Genomic DNA, 15068 nt, shown 5'->3' with positions numbered 1-15068 from the left:
GCGGCTGTGTTAGTTGTGAAGGCTGAAGGTGATCTTTGAGAAATCAGCCTTTTGTTTTCATGAGATAACGATATGATAAATCAACTTGTGATCATGAGAAAGCTGAGAAGGTTTTGTTATCTTGAGATTACTCTTGATTTCCAAATGACAGCATTAAAAATAATTGCAAGCACAATTGCACCATTCTGGGCTTCTGTAGCTTTTACTATAAAGCATTATAACTTTGCTCCTGAAAGGTCAATTTTCCAGTAATGTCCGACATTTTTTTCTATTACGAAACTGGCTGTAAATTTCCCTTATTTCTCAACTCCTATCAATTCTATAACTCTCAGCATTTGGTTTTCCTCTACCACAGTGAGCGGGATCTCAAACATTTGTGCACATCTCACGTTGCTGATGGGTCTCATACTAAGGGTGGTTTAAAAATCATTTCAATACCCTTGTAGTATGACATCTCTGTCCTCACCTTGCCGATAAGCTCTCCCAGCTGCAGCTGCTCATATGGGATGTCCCACTCCTGCAGGTAGACACTGGTCTGGCTGACCATGCGAGTGATGGGACCCCTCCAGCGGACAGCATCTGAACGACGGCATATAGGAGAAGAGGGCAGGTCCTCCAGCCCGTCCTCGTCACATTCCTCATTGGAGAAAGTCTTTTCTGTGCTACGCCGGTCAGCTGCTTCCTCAGCTGGGTAGTCTTCCTCCGCCTCCTCGTCCTGGTTCATGTTGGATTTTAGTAAAAAACACATTCAAACAGGTGGAGTTCAGAAGTCTGAGTTAGCTAAGTCTTTTATAACAAACTGTGTCAAGTAATGCAAAAAACATAATGCACAGGAAGTGTTGAATGATTAAAACACTGCACATTTAGTATCATTTACTTATTGTTCCATATATTATATAAATATTTTAACCATCACACCTTTTTAATTTGACCCTATTTGTCAAATGACAGATATTGAATTTCCTACATATTGCCAATGACAATATTCAACTGAATTCAATTCACCACCAGAAAATATACAAAGCATGTTTGCTACCAGAGCAAATCATTACAACAGATGCAACAGGTTGATACATTTCAGTAAAAACATGGAGCATCCTGGAAACTGCATTAAAACTGTGTAATACAATCATAAAGTTTAAAAAAAAGGTGTAAAACGGTCACAGTTGATGAGTACAAAGATATTTTGTGAAAAAGAAATAAATAAATAATAAATAAATGTAAATCCTGTTAGGATCCTGATCACTGTATTCTGTTCTTCTTTATAGAAAAGTCTATATATAGTTAAAATAGGTTGGATGTCATAAGCATTCTAGTATTTAGAGAGACTGTTGAGTTCATTATTAGAAGAAATGATGCATTGGATGCTTTGTTCTATGTTATGTATGTTCATGATAATGCTTTGTATGTGTAAATGGTCTGAATGTGATATCGGTACATGTGTGTCATGTGTTCTAATAGATCAGACCAAACTAGTGAAATGAAAAACTATGTCTTTTACTGTCACATTACTTTTATCACACAAGATTACATGCATAGTTTTACTCAGAGGAAAATAACATTAACTGTCAAATACAACTCTTATCTCCAAAAGACCAAAAGACAATAAGAGAAAACAGACAGCATAGTTAACGTTTTCTTGCTGTGTATTCAGATGATAAGCACTTAAATGATCTTTGTCTGTAAAGCACTACACTGAGCACCGTTAAAGTCTGTGTTTGGGCTCATGAGAAAAAGATGATGAAATAGTGATTTATGTCACTTCTTCTTTTTGCTTGAGTAACTTTGTGTCAGTTTTGCGTTAATGTTAAACTGCCAGTACTCACACGTCTTTGTTCTGCTGCTGTTAGCTGCGTCTCAGTGACAGCCGCCTGTGACACTCTGAGAGAAAACAAGAAACAGGATTAAACTCAAAAAACTGACTGTATCACATGGAAGTGTGTAACATGCCTTCTATATCAATGTTACGGTCTCTTACCCAGACTCATAGTAGCTGCTAGAAGGTTGACCAGCAATGTATGTGGAAGCAGGAACATCTGTGGGAGAGTGTAACTTTAAGAACCCTGAGCTACTTCAAGAGGGAAAATCATTCAAAAATGCTTGAAAATGCTAGAACTTCTTTAAGCCCTTACTTAAAATAAAACACTTGTATTGTATTCATAGAATATATGAACAGCTTTATTTTGGCAATTTTTAAAGATTAGTTATCTTTTAAAAAGTCTTGATATAATGAGACGAATGATAAGCCGTAATAATAATAATTCCGTTTTTTTTTTGCTTTTATTTAACAGTGGGTGGAACATAGGCTGACAGGAAACCAGGAGAGAGAGAGAGAGAGAGGGGAGGGGGGGGGGCAGAGAGAGAGAGAGAGAGAGAGAGAGAGAGAGAGAGAGAGAGAGAGAGAGAGAGAGAGAGAGAGAGAAAGAAAGAGAGAGAGAGAGAGGGATGACCTGCAGCAAAGGTCTGGAAATCTGTAAGTTCAGGTCTTCTGACACATAAACAGACTGTTCTCATCTGCTTAAAATAAATATTCAAATATAACAATTTTCTCATCAAAATGTTAAAGCTTGAGTTTTTATTCTTAACATGGTACAACTTTTTTTCCTGATAAAAATTATGATATAATTCTCATGATTATGATCATGACATTATCACTACTTCTTACATTACAACTTTGTGAAGAAACTATTTTGTCCTCAAATGTGACATTTTCTATAACATACTAAATATCAGCATTAATACTGCATTAAATACCAACACTAAAATAATGAGTAACCAATTACAAATTAATTTCTGTTAAAGTAATACTTTAAATGTCACATATTAAGTTAAAATACCTTAAAGATGATGTAACGTTTCATTTCAGCTCTATTTGATAAGTTTCTTATTGTGGAGAACACTGGTCCTGTTTGACATTCTGCTTTCAAATGTCTCATTAGTTTCTGTGAGAGTAGGCACAAAGTAGTCCTGTAGCAGCTCATATGCAAATGTTCAGACCTACAGTAAACTCAACATTTACAGTGTAATATGTTTCAAAGTGAGCTTCAAGCCAAACACACGGCTGTGAAGAACCTGTATCAGTGGGCCAGTGACAGGGTGCTGACCTGGGAAGTGGAAGCGGTGGTCCCGGGACTGTGGTGACTGGTTGGGTGGGGGGGTGGCGCTGACACTCGGGGGGTTGCTCTGCTGGAAATGTGCTGGGGAGGAAGGTGTGGAGGAGGTGGCTGATGAGGGGTTACTGCTGGAGTCCAGCTGGTTTAAAGTGGGGGGAGGTTCCTGCTAACACACGCACACACACACACACACACGCACACACGCACACACACACACACACACGCACGCACGCCGGACGCAAGCACGCACGCACGCACACACACACACACATGCACGCACATGCACACACACACATGCACGCACATGCACACACACACACACACACACACACACACACGCACACACACATAATTCTATTGTTATTATAGTGTAATCTTGACACTCTGTCCTGAACTGTCACCTTATGAATAGAAAATAGAGCAGATCAGAAACATGTACGTACCCTTTTGGTTATTGCCTTTGGTAAAGTGCCAAACTGCACTGGGATCTCTGCTGAGTGATCAATACGATTATTGATATCTGATGGCACTGATTCTGCCCTGCGCATCCTTGGCACTGCAGGTCAGATTAAAACACGAGTTCATTTGACATCACATTAAATGTTAAGAAGGATGTAGAAATAACCGGTAATGACATCATCTTGGTGTATCTGTCAGTAATAATATAGTCAGGTGTCTTTACACATGCAAATCAACAGCCAGAGTATTACTCTGTACTGTAATTAGCAGCTCAATACATAATAAACAGTAACATTAGAAAACAAGGAACACAACATCATCATCATCATCATCATTATCATCAACATCATCATGTACATCCACCTACATTATCAATGTGTTATGATGAACTACTGTCACTTCTTCCTTATGAAAGGTAACCCCCACCCCCCTCCCAATATTTATTTATTTAGTTAGTTATTAGTTAGTTAGTTAGTTAGTTATTTTGGCTGTTGTTTGGCTGTTTTGTGTTTTTTTTAATATTGTGTATGGTGTTGTAATATATGTGTTCATGTTCAATCTTGTAATATGTGAATGTTGCTCTCCTGATGAGTTCTGTTTTGCTGTCTAAAAATAAAATTTAAAATAAAAGAAAGTTATAAATGAAGTATCATCAAATCATGAATTACAAGTTTATAAGATTTTATAAGATTTATAATCCTAAACTATCCTGTAATGTCAGCTTTAAGAATCATTCTATTCCACAGTAGGAACCAGTTTCACACGTGTGTTTAAGGACTAAATAACTACAGCAACTGTCAACTGTGATCACCCCAAACATCTAAACTGTCACTATCAGTGTGAATGTGTTCATCTCCACTCTGACTGCAGTAATAGTGGCGTTGCTAGAAAACACAACGCATCACTCTGTAGGTATTACTGACTTACTTGACGCACCCAAAATCTTCAAGAGGTATCCTGAGCTGACAAGCCCATACAGGTATTAGCCCAGCCTTTTATGTAAACTCTAACTTTTAGCACATGTTCACATTGAATGTTTACGTGGCGATGAGTGTTAGAGTCTTACATGTGAGAAATGATATCCGACACGAGGGAGCATCTTTGGTACATTTATTGTGGCACTTTAACCTGTGAAGAGAAGGGTATGACACAACATGATGAGATCATAACAAGTTATACTATAATCAAACATAAGGGGGGGGGGGGGGGGGGGGGGGGGTATATTTACAGTGACTTACTTGCAGTGTTTACACTTGACACCAAACATCATGCTCTTGCGACACACTTGGCACGTCTGTGAGAGCCAGGACTTGGTTGAAAACCTTAAAGGACGGAGAAAGAAAGGCAACATTTCTTCATAATGTTTCGTTATCGTCTGACGCATACAGCTGAGGAAGACTGATGTGTTATTTTCAAATGTAAAATGTAGTGATTGCACATACACACAATGGGAAGTATTAAAGTAATGTAGGTTAAATAAGAAATGTTCAATACAGTTCATGATAGAACCTGCAGTATACTCATCATATGTTATTCTTGCTGTAGAGGATTACCATTTGTGTAAAGTCTGTCCTGTGGGTGTGCTGGGAGTCATTAATATCTAATTCCATATATTTTGTGTGCAAGTACGAATTAGTCTTCATCTTGTTTGGCACATGACCAACACCACGTCAAATCAGCAATCATTTCTGCCAGGATATGTATCATTTACAAGTTTAAAGGTAGTGAGAGTCTGTCCCTTAATCACAGTGTGTATGTATCCTTGAAGGCAGTTATTTTATTATTAACATTTAGCCAAATAAAAAGTGTTTGAATATTTTGAAACCTTTATTTTCATTTTTTTTTTTTACATCACCTGGGAGTTTATCTCTGTTTCTCTTTTTCTGTTTTTTGGCATGTTACTGCCACCAACTGTCTCTAAGTGGAAAAGTGTAAAATCATTAACAGTAATGTGTAGTGCGTCTTGCTTAAAACACGAACAAAGCAGGGACCAAACTCCACAATGTACCTTTAAAGAGGGAAATACTGGATCAAGACTACATATCAGCAGATACTCATATCATAATGAATACTCAAAAAACATGATCAGGACATACAGTTTGTGACAGCCTTATTAAAGGGTGAGAGAAAAGTTCTTGTGGTGCCCATCATGGAAAAAGTTGAATATTAGATTGTGTGACATTTTGACCTGATGGTGGCCCTCCAGAGAGCCTACAACCCTACAACAGACACTGTCTGAAAGGATGTTACACTAACCTAAAACTCTGCTTGATCTACACTGAGCCATACAAGATAGAGAGCCACAGAAGCTATCCAAATTATTTTCATATGGCAGCTATTTCAGTCATCTAGATGCTGAGCCTAAGACTAAAACATTCACTGTCTAGTAAGAAAAACAGTAAGTCAGACTGAGCTCTGCATTGTTCAAATTCCTGGATTCTCAAAACATAGCATTCCCCCTAGACCCACGCAGCCACTCCACAGTGATGTTTATCACAGTGTGAAGTTTGGACAGTCTTCTCTCACATTCACAGAGTCTGTCCCAGTCGGACTCTCACAGGAAGCCGACAGGAAACCACAGCAATGATAGTGAACTCTGAATCAGCTGCAAAACACTTCAAGTATGTGGGGATGTCTGTAGATATGCTACTTATAGGACCAGCAAACAAACAGTGAGTTAACTCCTGTACATCTGTAAAATGCATTAAAGGGTCACTCCAGTGATTTTCCACTAAAAAAGGTCAGTGTACTGTCATGCTTCATGCTACATGTGCTGTGGAAACAGTTGTGTAATGTCTTCTGTGACTCTGGGAGAGCTTTGTCAAGTCTGAGCAAATAACCCTGGTGATTACACAGGGGTTGATGGAGTCATCAGGTGTTGGTTTTTAGATTATAACACATTTATGACATAAAGCCTGAGTAACAAAAATGAAGCAGTGGAGTTTAGATAAAATGTTGGTGCTTTCCACAATGGGAGAGTTGAAAAAGAAAATATGCTACTGGTTGCATGAAGAGAAGGTAGGATGCTGGAGCTTCATGTCAGGGTGTCTGCCTCTGCTACTTCAACTTTCACCATCTTTCTTATAGGACAAATGTGGTGTTATTCTGTGTTTATCTGACATCAAATCCCAGTAAGAGACCAAAACTCACAAGGTGTTTGTACATCTTTCAATATTTTCTGACATCTAGAGCCCACCCCCTGACTACCCAAAGACAGAAACTAGAAATTAGCTAGAAATAGCCTGTAGTTCTTCAATGACCCCAACTACATCACTGTACAAGTCAACTGTACATCAACAGCAACTGCAGGCGTTTTTCACACTTTAACCCTAGTTCTGATAGATAGTGATGAGGTTGAAACTGTCCTTTAAAATCATCAAACATACATACTTTAGTTTCTTTCCAACTTCCTAAAACAGCTGTAGTTTTTAGCAAACATCACTCAAGCACAAGTATATTATATTTGTTGGGGACTATTTTCAGTGGAGGATGAATACACATTTGCTCTAGTGAGTATTTCTGAGTGAGTGTGCGTGGGATTGATTTTGAAACTAAACTACACAGGTGCACTCTCATGATTCCAGCTTTCCAGCTTTGAGGTTCATCGTAAATTATGACAAATATTTTATTATTCTTATTCTTATACCTTGTTAATGAGCTACGTTTCACACACAGCCCACACTTACTAAGCAAAGCAACACATTAACCACAGTGTCCACATCCTGACGCATGCTAACAGTCACTTTTTCCTATGTGGCCTTTTAATCCATCCAGTGCAGTGTTGCTAAAGGACGTCTATAGCGCTGACAGTAACTGACCTGTGTGTAATAGCCAGACCGATGTCTCTCCTCATTGTCTGAGGTGAACTCCTGTGTACAGCCTGGTCTGTGAAGAACATGAGAAAAATGATCAAACACACAAGAAGAGAGTGTGGGATCACAGAAACAGAGGGCTCATATCTTGTAGGAACTCACTGTCCAGCAGGGTGGGGGTGCCAGGCATCATGTATGTGGCAGAGGTAGGGACAGGGCCGGGGGTCCGGGCAGACAGTAGGGGTGACCGCAGGGTTGAGTCCTCAGAACTGTTCCCACAGCCATTGATCTGAATACTAGCCAGTGCTTTGTTCTTCTTACACACCCTGCAAAGACAGAAAGTAACTAATCAAACTACTTCCTCAGATACAGAAGTCCACTCTATCCTGACACAGATACTATAACACACAACTACAAATAAACCATGATGCAATAGTTTTGATTCAGCTGAGCAGCAGAGCAACAGTCATTTGATGTAAACAGTGTATCTAAAGTTAAGTGGTCTTTTTCTACCATGTGTCCTTGTGTGAACATCTACTTACACAAGACAAAAAGTCATAGTCCTGTTGATGGTGCTTCTAAACTGTACTGGACAGTGTAAATAACTACATATTGTGCTATGTGTATAGTCTTATATAGAGTCTCTCCTTAAACTAGCGTGTTAATTCACACTACACATTTTAACCCTTTCTGCTGATCACAACATGTGGCTCTCGTGCTCACACTGAACGGATCAATTCACAGTGCTCATACTGATCACAAGCACGGATCCCTAGGTTGGTTTTGTCAAGTGACAATTCTAAGAAAGTTCACTCACAAAAAAATAGGACTGCATTCTTAACAGTGTTGATAAATAGAGAGAAAGACAACATTACTTTATGCATTTCTACTATGAATGGAATTTAAGAAGAAAAAAAAAGAGAAATGTGGAGCCATAGATATCTGGAAGAAGTTCTGTTGTGTTGTATCTCACAGCAGTCTCAGTCAAGACTGCAGCAGCCATGAGGGACATTGGGAAGTGGAATTGCTTAACCCTCATATACTGTTCATATTCTGACTCATAATTAGTCTCTGCACCAATTCATATTCACAAAACTCTAAATGGTTGATTAGTCCTTAATGAAGAGTGTATCATATTTATTTATGGAAAAAATACATTTACAATCACTATTTTATGGTTCAGGAGAACCTTTGATAGAATATGAAGCATACAGCAACATGTTTGAATGCTGATGACCTTTACAAAAATGTGTATCAGCTGCACAAAAATAAATATATGATACAATTTATTTCAATGTTTGTATATTCAGTGTACTACATGTGGATAGGGTGTTTTTACAACGCTCAAATGTAAAAATTGGTCAGATTTGACCCTTAACAGTATGTGAGGTTTAAACTGCAGACAGTTGACTCAATGTCTGACCTGCCAGATACCAACTGCACCACACCACATCCAATCTGACAGAACATTGGTTCTAAAATGAGTCAGGATCGACCAATTTGGTGGTAAAATTGTGCTGAGTGTGTACAGTGTCTGCCCAGCTTTTGAGTCTTTAAAGGAATAGCTAAAACTAGTTTTATTCATACAAGTAGAAAACAGTTTCACTCCTGTTTAGTTGTTCTAACAGACACATTTGAGCAGAGGTGAAGTGTGACATTTACCAGCTGAAAGATGACACAAAGCTTATTGTAAACTGAAAGTAGACTTTGATCTACCGTCTTCACCATAAAGAGCTGACTGCAGTAATAACCCTAACACCCACTTGTTAGTAGCAGGCTCCTCGATGCGGTTGGCCAGTTGTGATTCTTGACTCTTGCTTCTCGTCATTGACATGTTGGGAATGAGCTGCAGCAGCTTGCGGGAAGCCAGAGGAGGAGTGTGGGAGGGCTTGGCAGTGCATGTCTTTGAGGCTCGGGTGACTGGCGGAGTGCTCAGCTCCGGTAAGAAGGCGTCGGTCATTTCCTCAACTGGTATGGAAGGTCTGCGGCCATCTGAACAGGGGACCACTGATATGGAGATGGAGCGGCCGTGGCTGGTGGGGTGAAAGGGGGTGAGGGGACCGATGGTGGAGAAGGTATTATTGTCCCTTTGGGATTCAGAGCTGCAGGAGTCTGTGTTTGGCCTCAGGTCACCTCCTACAGTTAAAGAGGAAAGCAAGGAGAGCACACACTGTCACACATAACCAAAACATGAGCGTCAAGTCTGAAATATGATCTATTTGATTACATTACTTGTGTAATATCAATCAAAATAATCTATTATAATCCAATCTGTATTATGCAGTTAACTGATTATTGTCTGTAGAATGCAACAACTTTATCTGTGGGTAAACCTGTGTGATGCACACTGTTATATAATATAGTAGATATCAGTGTACCAGTATAACCTGAAATTAATTGTGTAACTCACACACAACAGAATAGGAATATACACCATGCAGGCATGAAATAATACATATCTTTAACGTTTAGTGTTGAAGTTCATTCTCCACACTAGAAATACAGTTTTTACAAAGCTATCCTAACCAAAGCACCACTTATTTTCCAGGGTTTTCCACAGTACCACATGGTCTTCATCAGTTTATTGTAATATGATTTATGGAATTGGGGTTGTTTTGTCAACCTACTACTTTAATGCCAGTGTTTTATCTACATGTCACAGCATTTAACTCACATTTGTATCGTGTTTGTAAGTATTGCAGAAATGTTACAAGTCCGACCTCCTCAGATTGCTGTTGTGACTTCAGACATTAGACCGTCACCGTTATACCATGAGGTGCATGTCTGAAGAGGGTTTATACTAAACATGTTTAATAAAGAAGACATACTGGTCAATATCATGTTGTGAATCTCTCTGCTATATTTACATGTGATACTGATCCCAGGCCTGTAAACCCTGCACTGCTGTTAAATACATTGATTAGATGTAGATTTTCACTAGAATGGAATAAAACAGATGCATTGTGGCTCTGTCTTAATAATAAATAATTCAATATCATTTATTGCATTTTTATCTATTTATTGTATTTTGTGTTTTTATGAATGACACTAATAACTTCCTGCTCTCTGGCTCACCTGTTTCAGTAGCACTCTTCAGACAGGAGAGGGCGGCCGGGAGGCGAGATCGATCCTCTGAGTTGGAGCCCAAGCGTCTCATCGTGTCCTGCAGCTCAGAGCTGGACATCTGCAGCAACTTGTCCACTGAGAGCTTCCCTGCTGCAGCCTGCAGGGGACAAGGAGGACATCACTTTGAGGACAGGACTAAACTGGAGCAAACTGAGTCTGTCTATCTTTAAAGTAGTTTTCTTCTTTGTCTATGATTATTGTCTTCTACACTGCACTCCAAGAGTCTCAAGAATCATCATAAAAGACATATTCCACTCATAGAGTACAGGTAGACTTTCACCAAGACTTCCAAGACATAAAGACACTTATGTCTGCTTTACAACTACAGAGTCGACAATTATCTCTGACACTTTCAACTAAAATAAAGCATCAAAAGCATCACAAAGGAAAAGGAAAGGAATCTCTCTCAGCTTAAAGTCAGTCTAATCAGTTGGATTTTATTCTCATGATGTATGCACAGTGTGTTTCACATTTATCTGCTGAAGGAGGAAAGTTTCTCTGTGCTTGATGAAAATCTGAGTTCAAGGTGTGACATCACAACCAGTTTGCATCCAATCATGGTCCACTGTTCAACTGACACGAGTGTCATTTGGAAACATGAAGCCTCTACTGACCAAACACTGAGGATGGACTTCACAGTGAAGCAGGAGACATGTTGAACTTGAAACTTGAACAAAAATAGTAACAAAAAAACATTAGACGTAAATGATCACTGAAACAAGAGAATCTATATTCAAAACATGTCTGCAGATATACATTAGTGATATATATTTACATACATGTATATAACATATGTATTCCACACAACAACAACTACATTTTTAACTTGATTTTTATATGAATGGTGTGCTGACAATGATGCAACACAGTTTCCATTAGTACATGTGATTCTGTCGATCTGGACACTTGTCTGACAGACATCCAGTGTGAGACATTTGGTTAACTTTGCCCTTCATTCATTCATTCATTCATTCATTCATTCATTCACACACTTGACATTGACATCACATCAGTGTTACTGAACACTTTCAGGATGATGTTAGATGTAGCGTCGATAGAAAGGAGCACTGGCAGTTGAAGCAATGTTGCCTGCAACAATTAGCGGATCAACAGAAAATGAATCAACTTTTGATAATCAATTACAAAAAATAAAAACTGTAATAATTATCTGAATATCTGTCTGGTTTCTGTAGTCCTCTGTGACAGTGGGTTGTGGAGTCTTGGTCAGGACATTTAAGTTGCAGTTTTGAGCTTTGTGAATGCCAAGCTTTCTATCCCTGTTCCACTTACATGACATACAGTAGCATCCACACTTCACAGAGCCTCAAATGCCACAGCTGAAGATTCAGATCTATTGAGATGTCTGACTATTTCTTTGTAGGCAGCAGGACAAGTTTGAACAAAGTTCTTGCAAGTGGAGGAGGGAAGGTATTCTGTTAAAAGTTGGGTCATCTGACAGCTGGATTTCTAGAACATGGAACTGTCAACAGACTGATTTACTTTAGATTCAGCGGGAATAAAAAGAAAATCCAGGCCGCCACAGAGGAACGACTGCCTCATATGGAAGCGAAAGCACAAACAGCACTAAAGCGTCACATTCAAGTGAAGAATTTGTTGTTTATAGGATGATGAAATAAACTCACTTGTGGGTCTGTACAATCAAATTAAAAACCAGTTCACGTCCACTGTCGTAGTCTTTTCTGAACTGTGGTGAAATGCCAGACTGATTCCTGGAATCTGTTGGCAAACTGTGAAAACAGGGTTTACTGTGTGCTGCTTCTATTTTACTGGAATGTGTTTTCTCAGCCTTTGGCGTGCATGTGTGTGTGTGTTTGTGTGTGTTTGTGTATGTGTGTGTGCGTGTGTGTGTGTGTGTGCTTGTGTGCGTCCGTGCGTGCGTGCGTGCGTGCGTCTATGTGTTTAATGAGGTGAATGGAGGAGAGGGAGGGATTGGCTTAATCTCCTGGCAACTGTCTGTTTCCTGCATTGCGTCCATGTTAAGTGAATTTGACAGACTGGGATAACAATAGGCTCATTATTTGTTAGTGATGTATCTGACAGACAGCGCTGGGACTGAATTGTGGACTCTGGGCTTCTTCCAACTATTTTTGGATAGGTTTGATTTAATCAAGTCTATCCTAATACAATACTCACATGCTACAGTGATGTTAATGTAGATGTGTTGCCAGGACAACATCTGACTAACTCAGATCAGGACCATGGAACTATTGAGGACACCAAGGGCATACTGTTGGTTGCTGGTTTAATGATGAACAGTGTATAATGTTCAACCACATATAGAACACATGATTACAACAACCAATGACTCCTTTAATGTGAGCATTGTACTTAGATGGATGGTTAGAATGATTTGTAAACATATGAAGCTATCCAATAATACTTATATTAATATGAATTGGCTATCATACATAAATAGATAGATGGATAGATGGATGGATAGATGGATGGATGGATGGATGGATGGATGGATGGATAGATGGATAGATAGATGGATGGATGGATGGATGGATAGATGGATGGATGGATAGATGGATAGATGGATAGATGGATGGATGAATAGATTGATAGATTGATAGATTGATTGTATTTATCATTCAGATTATACACCAAACTGAAAAAAGAAAAGTGCTGAATATTAAAAATTAATAAAACAAGAAATAAATAAATAAAAACGATGTATAAGAAAACATAAATATATTGCACAGCCGTAGTTTGTAGTTTGTACAGAGAGAGGAGTGAAACACAAGCTTTGGGGAGAAGCAAGATGAATCTGCTTTGAGATAAGATACAAGCATTCATTACAACATGTAAGAGAGAACATGAAGTGTTGACTGACAAAAAGCCAGATATCTCAGTGAGGTTCAAGTAATAAATATGATTGAATGGTTGTGTATGACATATATTGCCCACTAAGGCAGCTAGAAGATAACGTCAAATTGAAGACATGGTGGTTAGGGAGGAGAGAGGGGGACTTTTAGCCAGACCTAATGTATCATACTCTGTTTTCTTTTCATCATGGCAGAGAAGCTCCCAAATCCGTCTCACTTAAGATGTATAAAATTCAAGAGATGCATGTCCTCACTGGACCCCAGAACCCTCAGAAGAGGAAGAGATGATTTGTGGTTTATTTGAGGGATGTGAAGAGGCTGATACTGGGAATATGTTACTGCACAACAACCAAAGTGGTTGCACAAGAACTGTGTTTCCAAATTCATGTGGAGTCATGGCTACGGCCAGAGGGAATTCCAAGAAAAAAAAGAGTTGTATTGATGAATTGTGATTTGCATCCTCAGTCATCATATAACTTTATCCAAAGATAAGACCATTTCTTCAAAAATCCCTACATTTACCACAAGTTCAATGACTTGTGAAAAGTGGATGTGTAACAGTGTTGATGTAACATATCGGTAAATTCCAGGAATGAACAATGGGAACAAAGGTTACATTTTCCATTGAGTCTCACACATGAACCAGATGAAAGGGGTAAACTTCCTGGAAAGCAGCCAATCTTAAGACCTGTTTGAGTTGAATTCAGACTTGTCTGGATGAAAGCTGGTGGCTGCATCCAAGCGCAAAAAATATCTACATTCAGCTTGGACAGTTTCCAGGATTACCAGAATGATTCAGGAAATATTTATCTGATCACAACTGACTGCTGATGAAGTGAAAACGGGAAAGCAGAGTCTAAGTCTTTCTATGTCTAAACATGTCAGACTAATTTAGCCAATTCTGATTTTAAAAGTAAAAAAAACTCTCAAACTGTGATACAGTCAATAATACTATTAACTAACTGGTGTTCTGTGATACATGTGAGTCATATATTAGACCTATTATATATTCTAATAACTCTTTATTCTTAACTCATTTTAATTCAATTATTTTAGCATTGACATTACATTTCTAATTGTAGGATATTTAAGTGTTAACATAAGTGTTCTTCAGTAAACTATTATAATAATGAACACTTAAATGTCATTTTTCTTAATGGTCGTCATAAACCCAGCACGTATAACCATAAACATCATCGAAAAGATTACTTTCTAGAATTGTGTCTTAAATGCATGATGTCTTCAAAGCCTCAGTATTATGATATGTGAATTATATTAAACATAGTAATAGTCTCTTAGCCATACAATATCAGTATTATCTAATTGCCTGTTATTACTGAAGCAATTATACCTTCAATGGAGAGGCAGTGAGAGAGGAATACGGAGGTGAGAGGGTATGTGCATGTTTCTCTTCTACAGGTAAGGATGTCATCAGAGGGCTGCACTAGGTAAGAGTTAGGCTGGTTAACATGTGAGGAGAATTTACTGAAATATTCTTCATTTCTTTGCATGTATCATTCATTGATATTGACATTATCAGCCAAATAACACTTTCAATGATTTAGTGTGGAGGCCTGCTGAGAAGAATTGTAGATCATCTAGCATCTAGATGTACACTGATCAATCATCAATCAATCACTCTTTTAAGCAGCTGTGTATCGGGACACAAGAGGACAAAAATGAATGTTTTAAGCCTGTTTGCCTTTACT

General features: G+C 38.6%; 1 protein-coding gene across 3 annotated transcripts in view; it reads right to left on the bottom strand.

Moving 5' to 3' along the window:
* LOC133980623 (kinase suppressor of Ras 1-like) overlaps nucleotides 1-15068 on the bottom strand; it is a 54817-nt gene that overhangs the window by 7638 nt on the left and 32111 nt on the right. For 2 of the 3 annotated variants that reach the window (XM_062419382.1, XM_062419384.1), the window contains 11 exons: nucleotides 10460-10607; nucleotides 9148-9520; nucleotides 7547-7710; nucleotides 7391-7457; nucleotides 4811-4894; nucleotides 4639-4700; nucleotides 3557-3669; nucleotides 3105-3279; nucleotides 1979-2036; nucleotides 1827-1881; nucleotides 467-715 (listed from right to left, as the gene is read on the bottom strand). In XM_062419382.1, the coding sequence (XP_062275366.1) occupies nucleotides 467-715; nucleotides 1827-1881; nucleotides 1979-2036; nucleotides 3105-3279; nucleotides 3557-3669; nucleotides 4639-4700; nucleotides 4811-4894; nucleotides 7391-7457; nucleotides 7547-7710; nucleotides 9148-9520; nucleotides 10460-10607 (1548 nt within the window). The remainder of the gene's footprint in view (nucleotides 1-466; nucleotides 716-1826; nucleotides 1882-1978; nucleotides 2037-3104; nucleotides 3280-3556; nucleotides 3670-4638; nucleotides 4701-4810; nucleotides 4895-7390; nucleotides 7458-7546; nucleotides 7711-9147; nucleotides 9521-10459; nucleotides 10608-15068) is intronic. The other variant, XM_062419383.1, reaches the window with a different exon arrangement.

Source organism: Scomber scombrus, chromosome 5 (assembly GCF_963691925.1).
Source record: "Scomber scombrus chromosome 5, fScoSco1.1, whole genome shotgun sequence".
In the NCBI taxonomy this organism is placed as follows: domain Eukaryota; kingdom Metazoa; phylum Chordata; class Actinopteri; order Scombriformes; family Scombridae; genus Scomber; species Scomber scombrus.
Note: the sequence above shows the minus strand (reverse complement) of the source record. Positions and strands in the feature narration are given on the sequence as shown.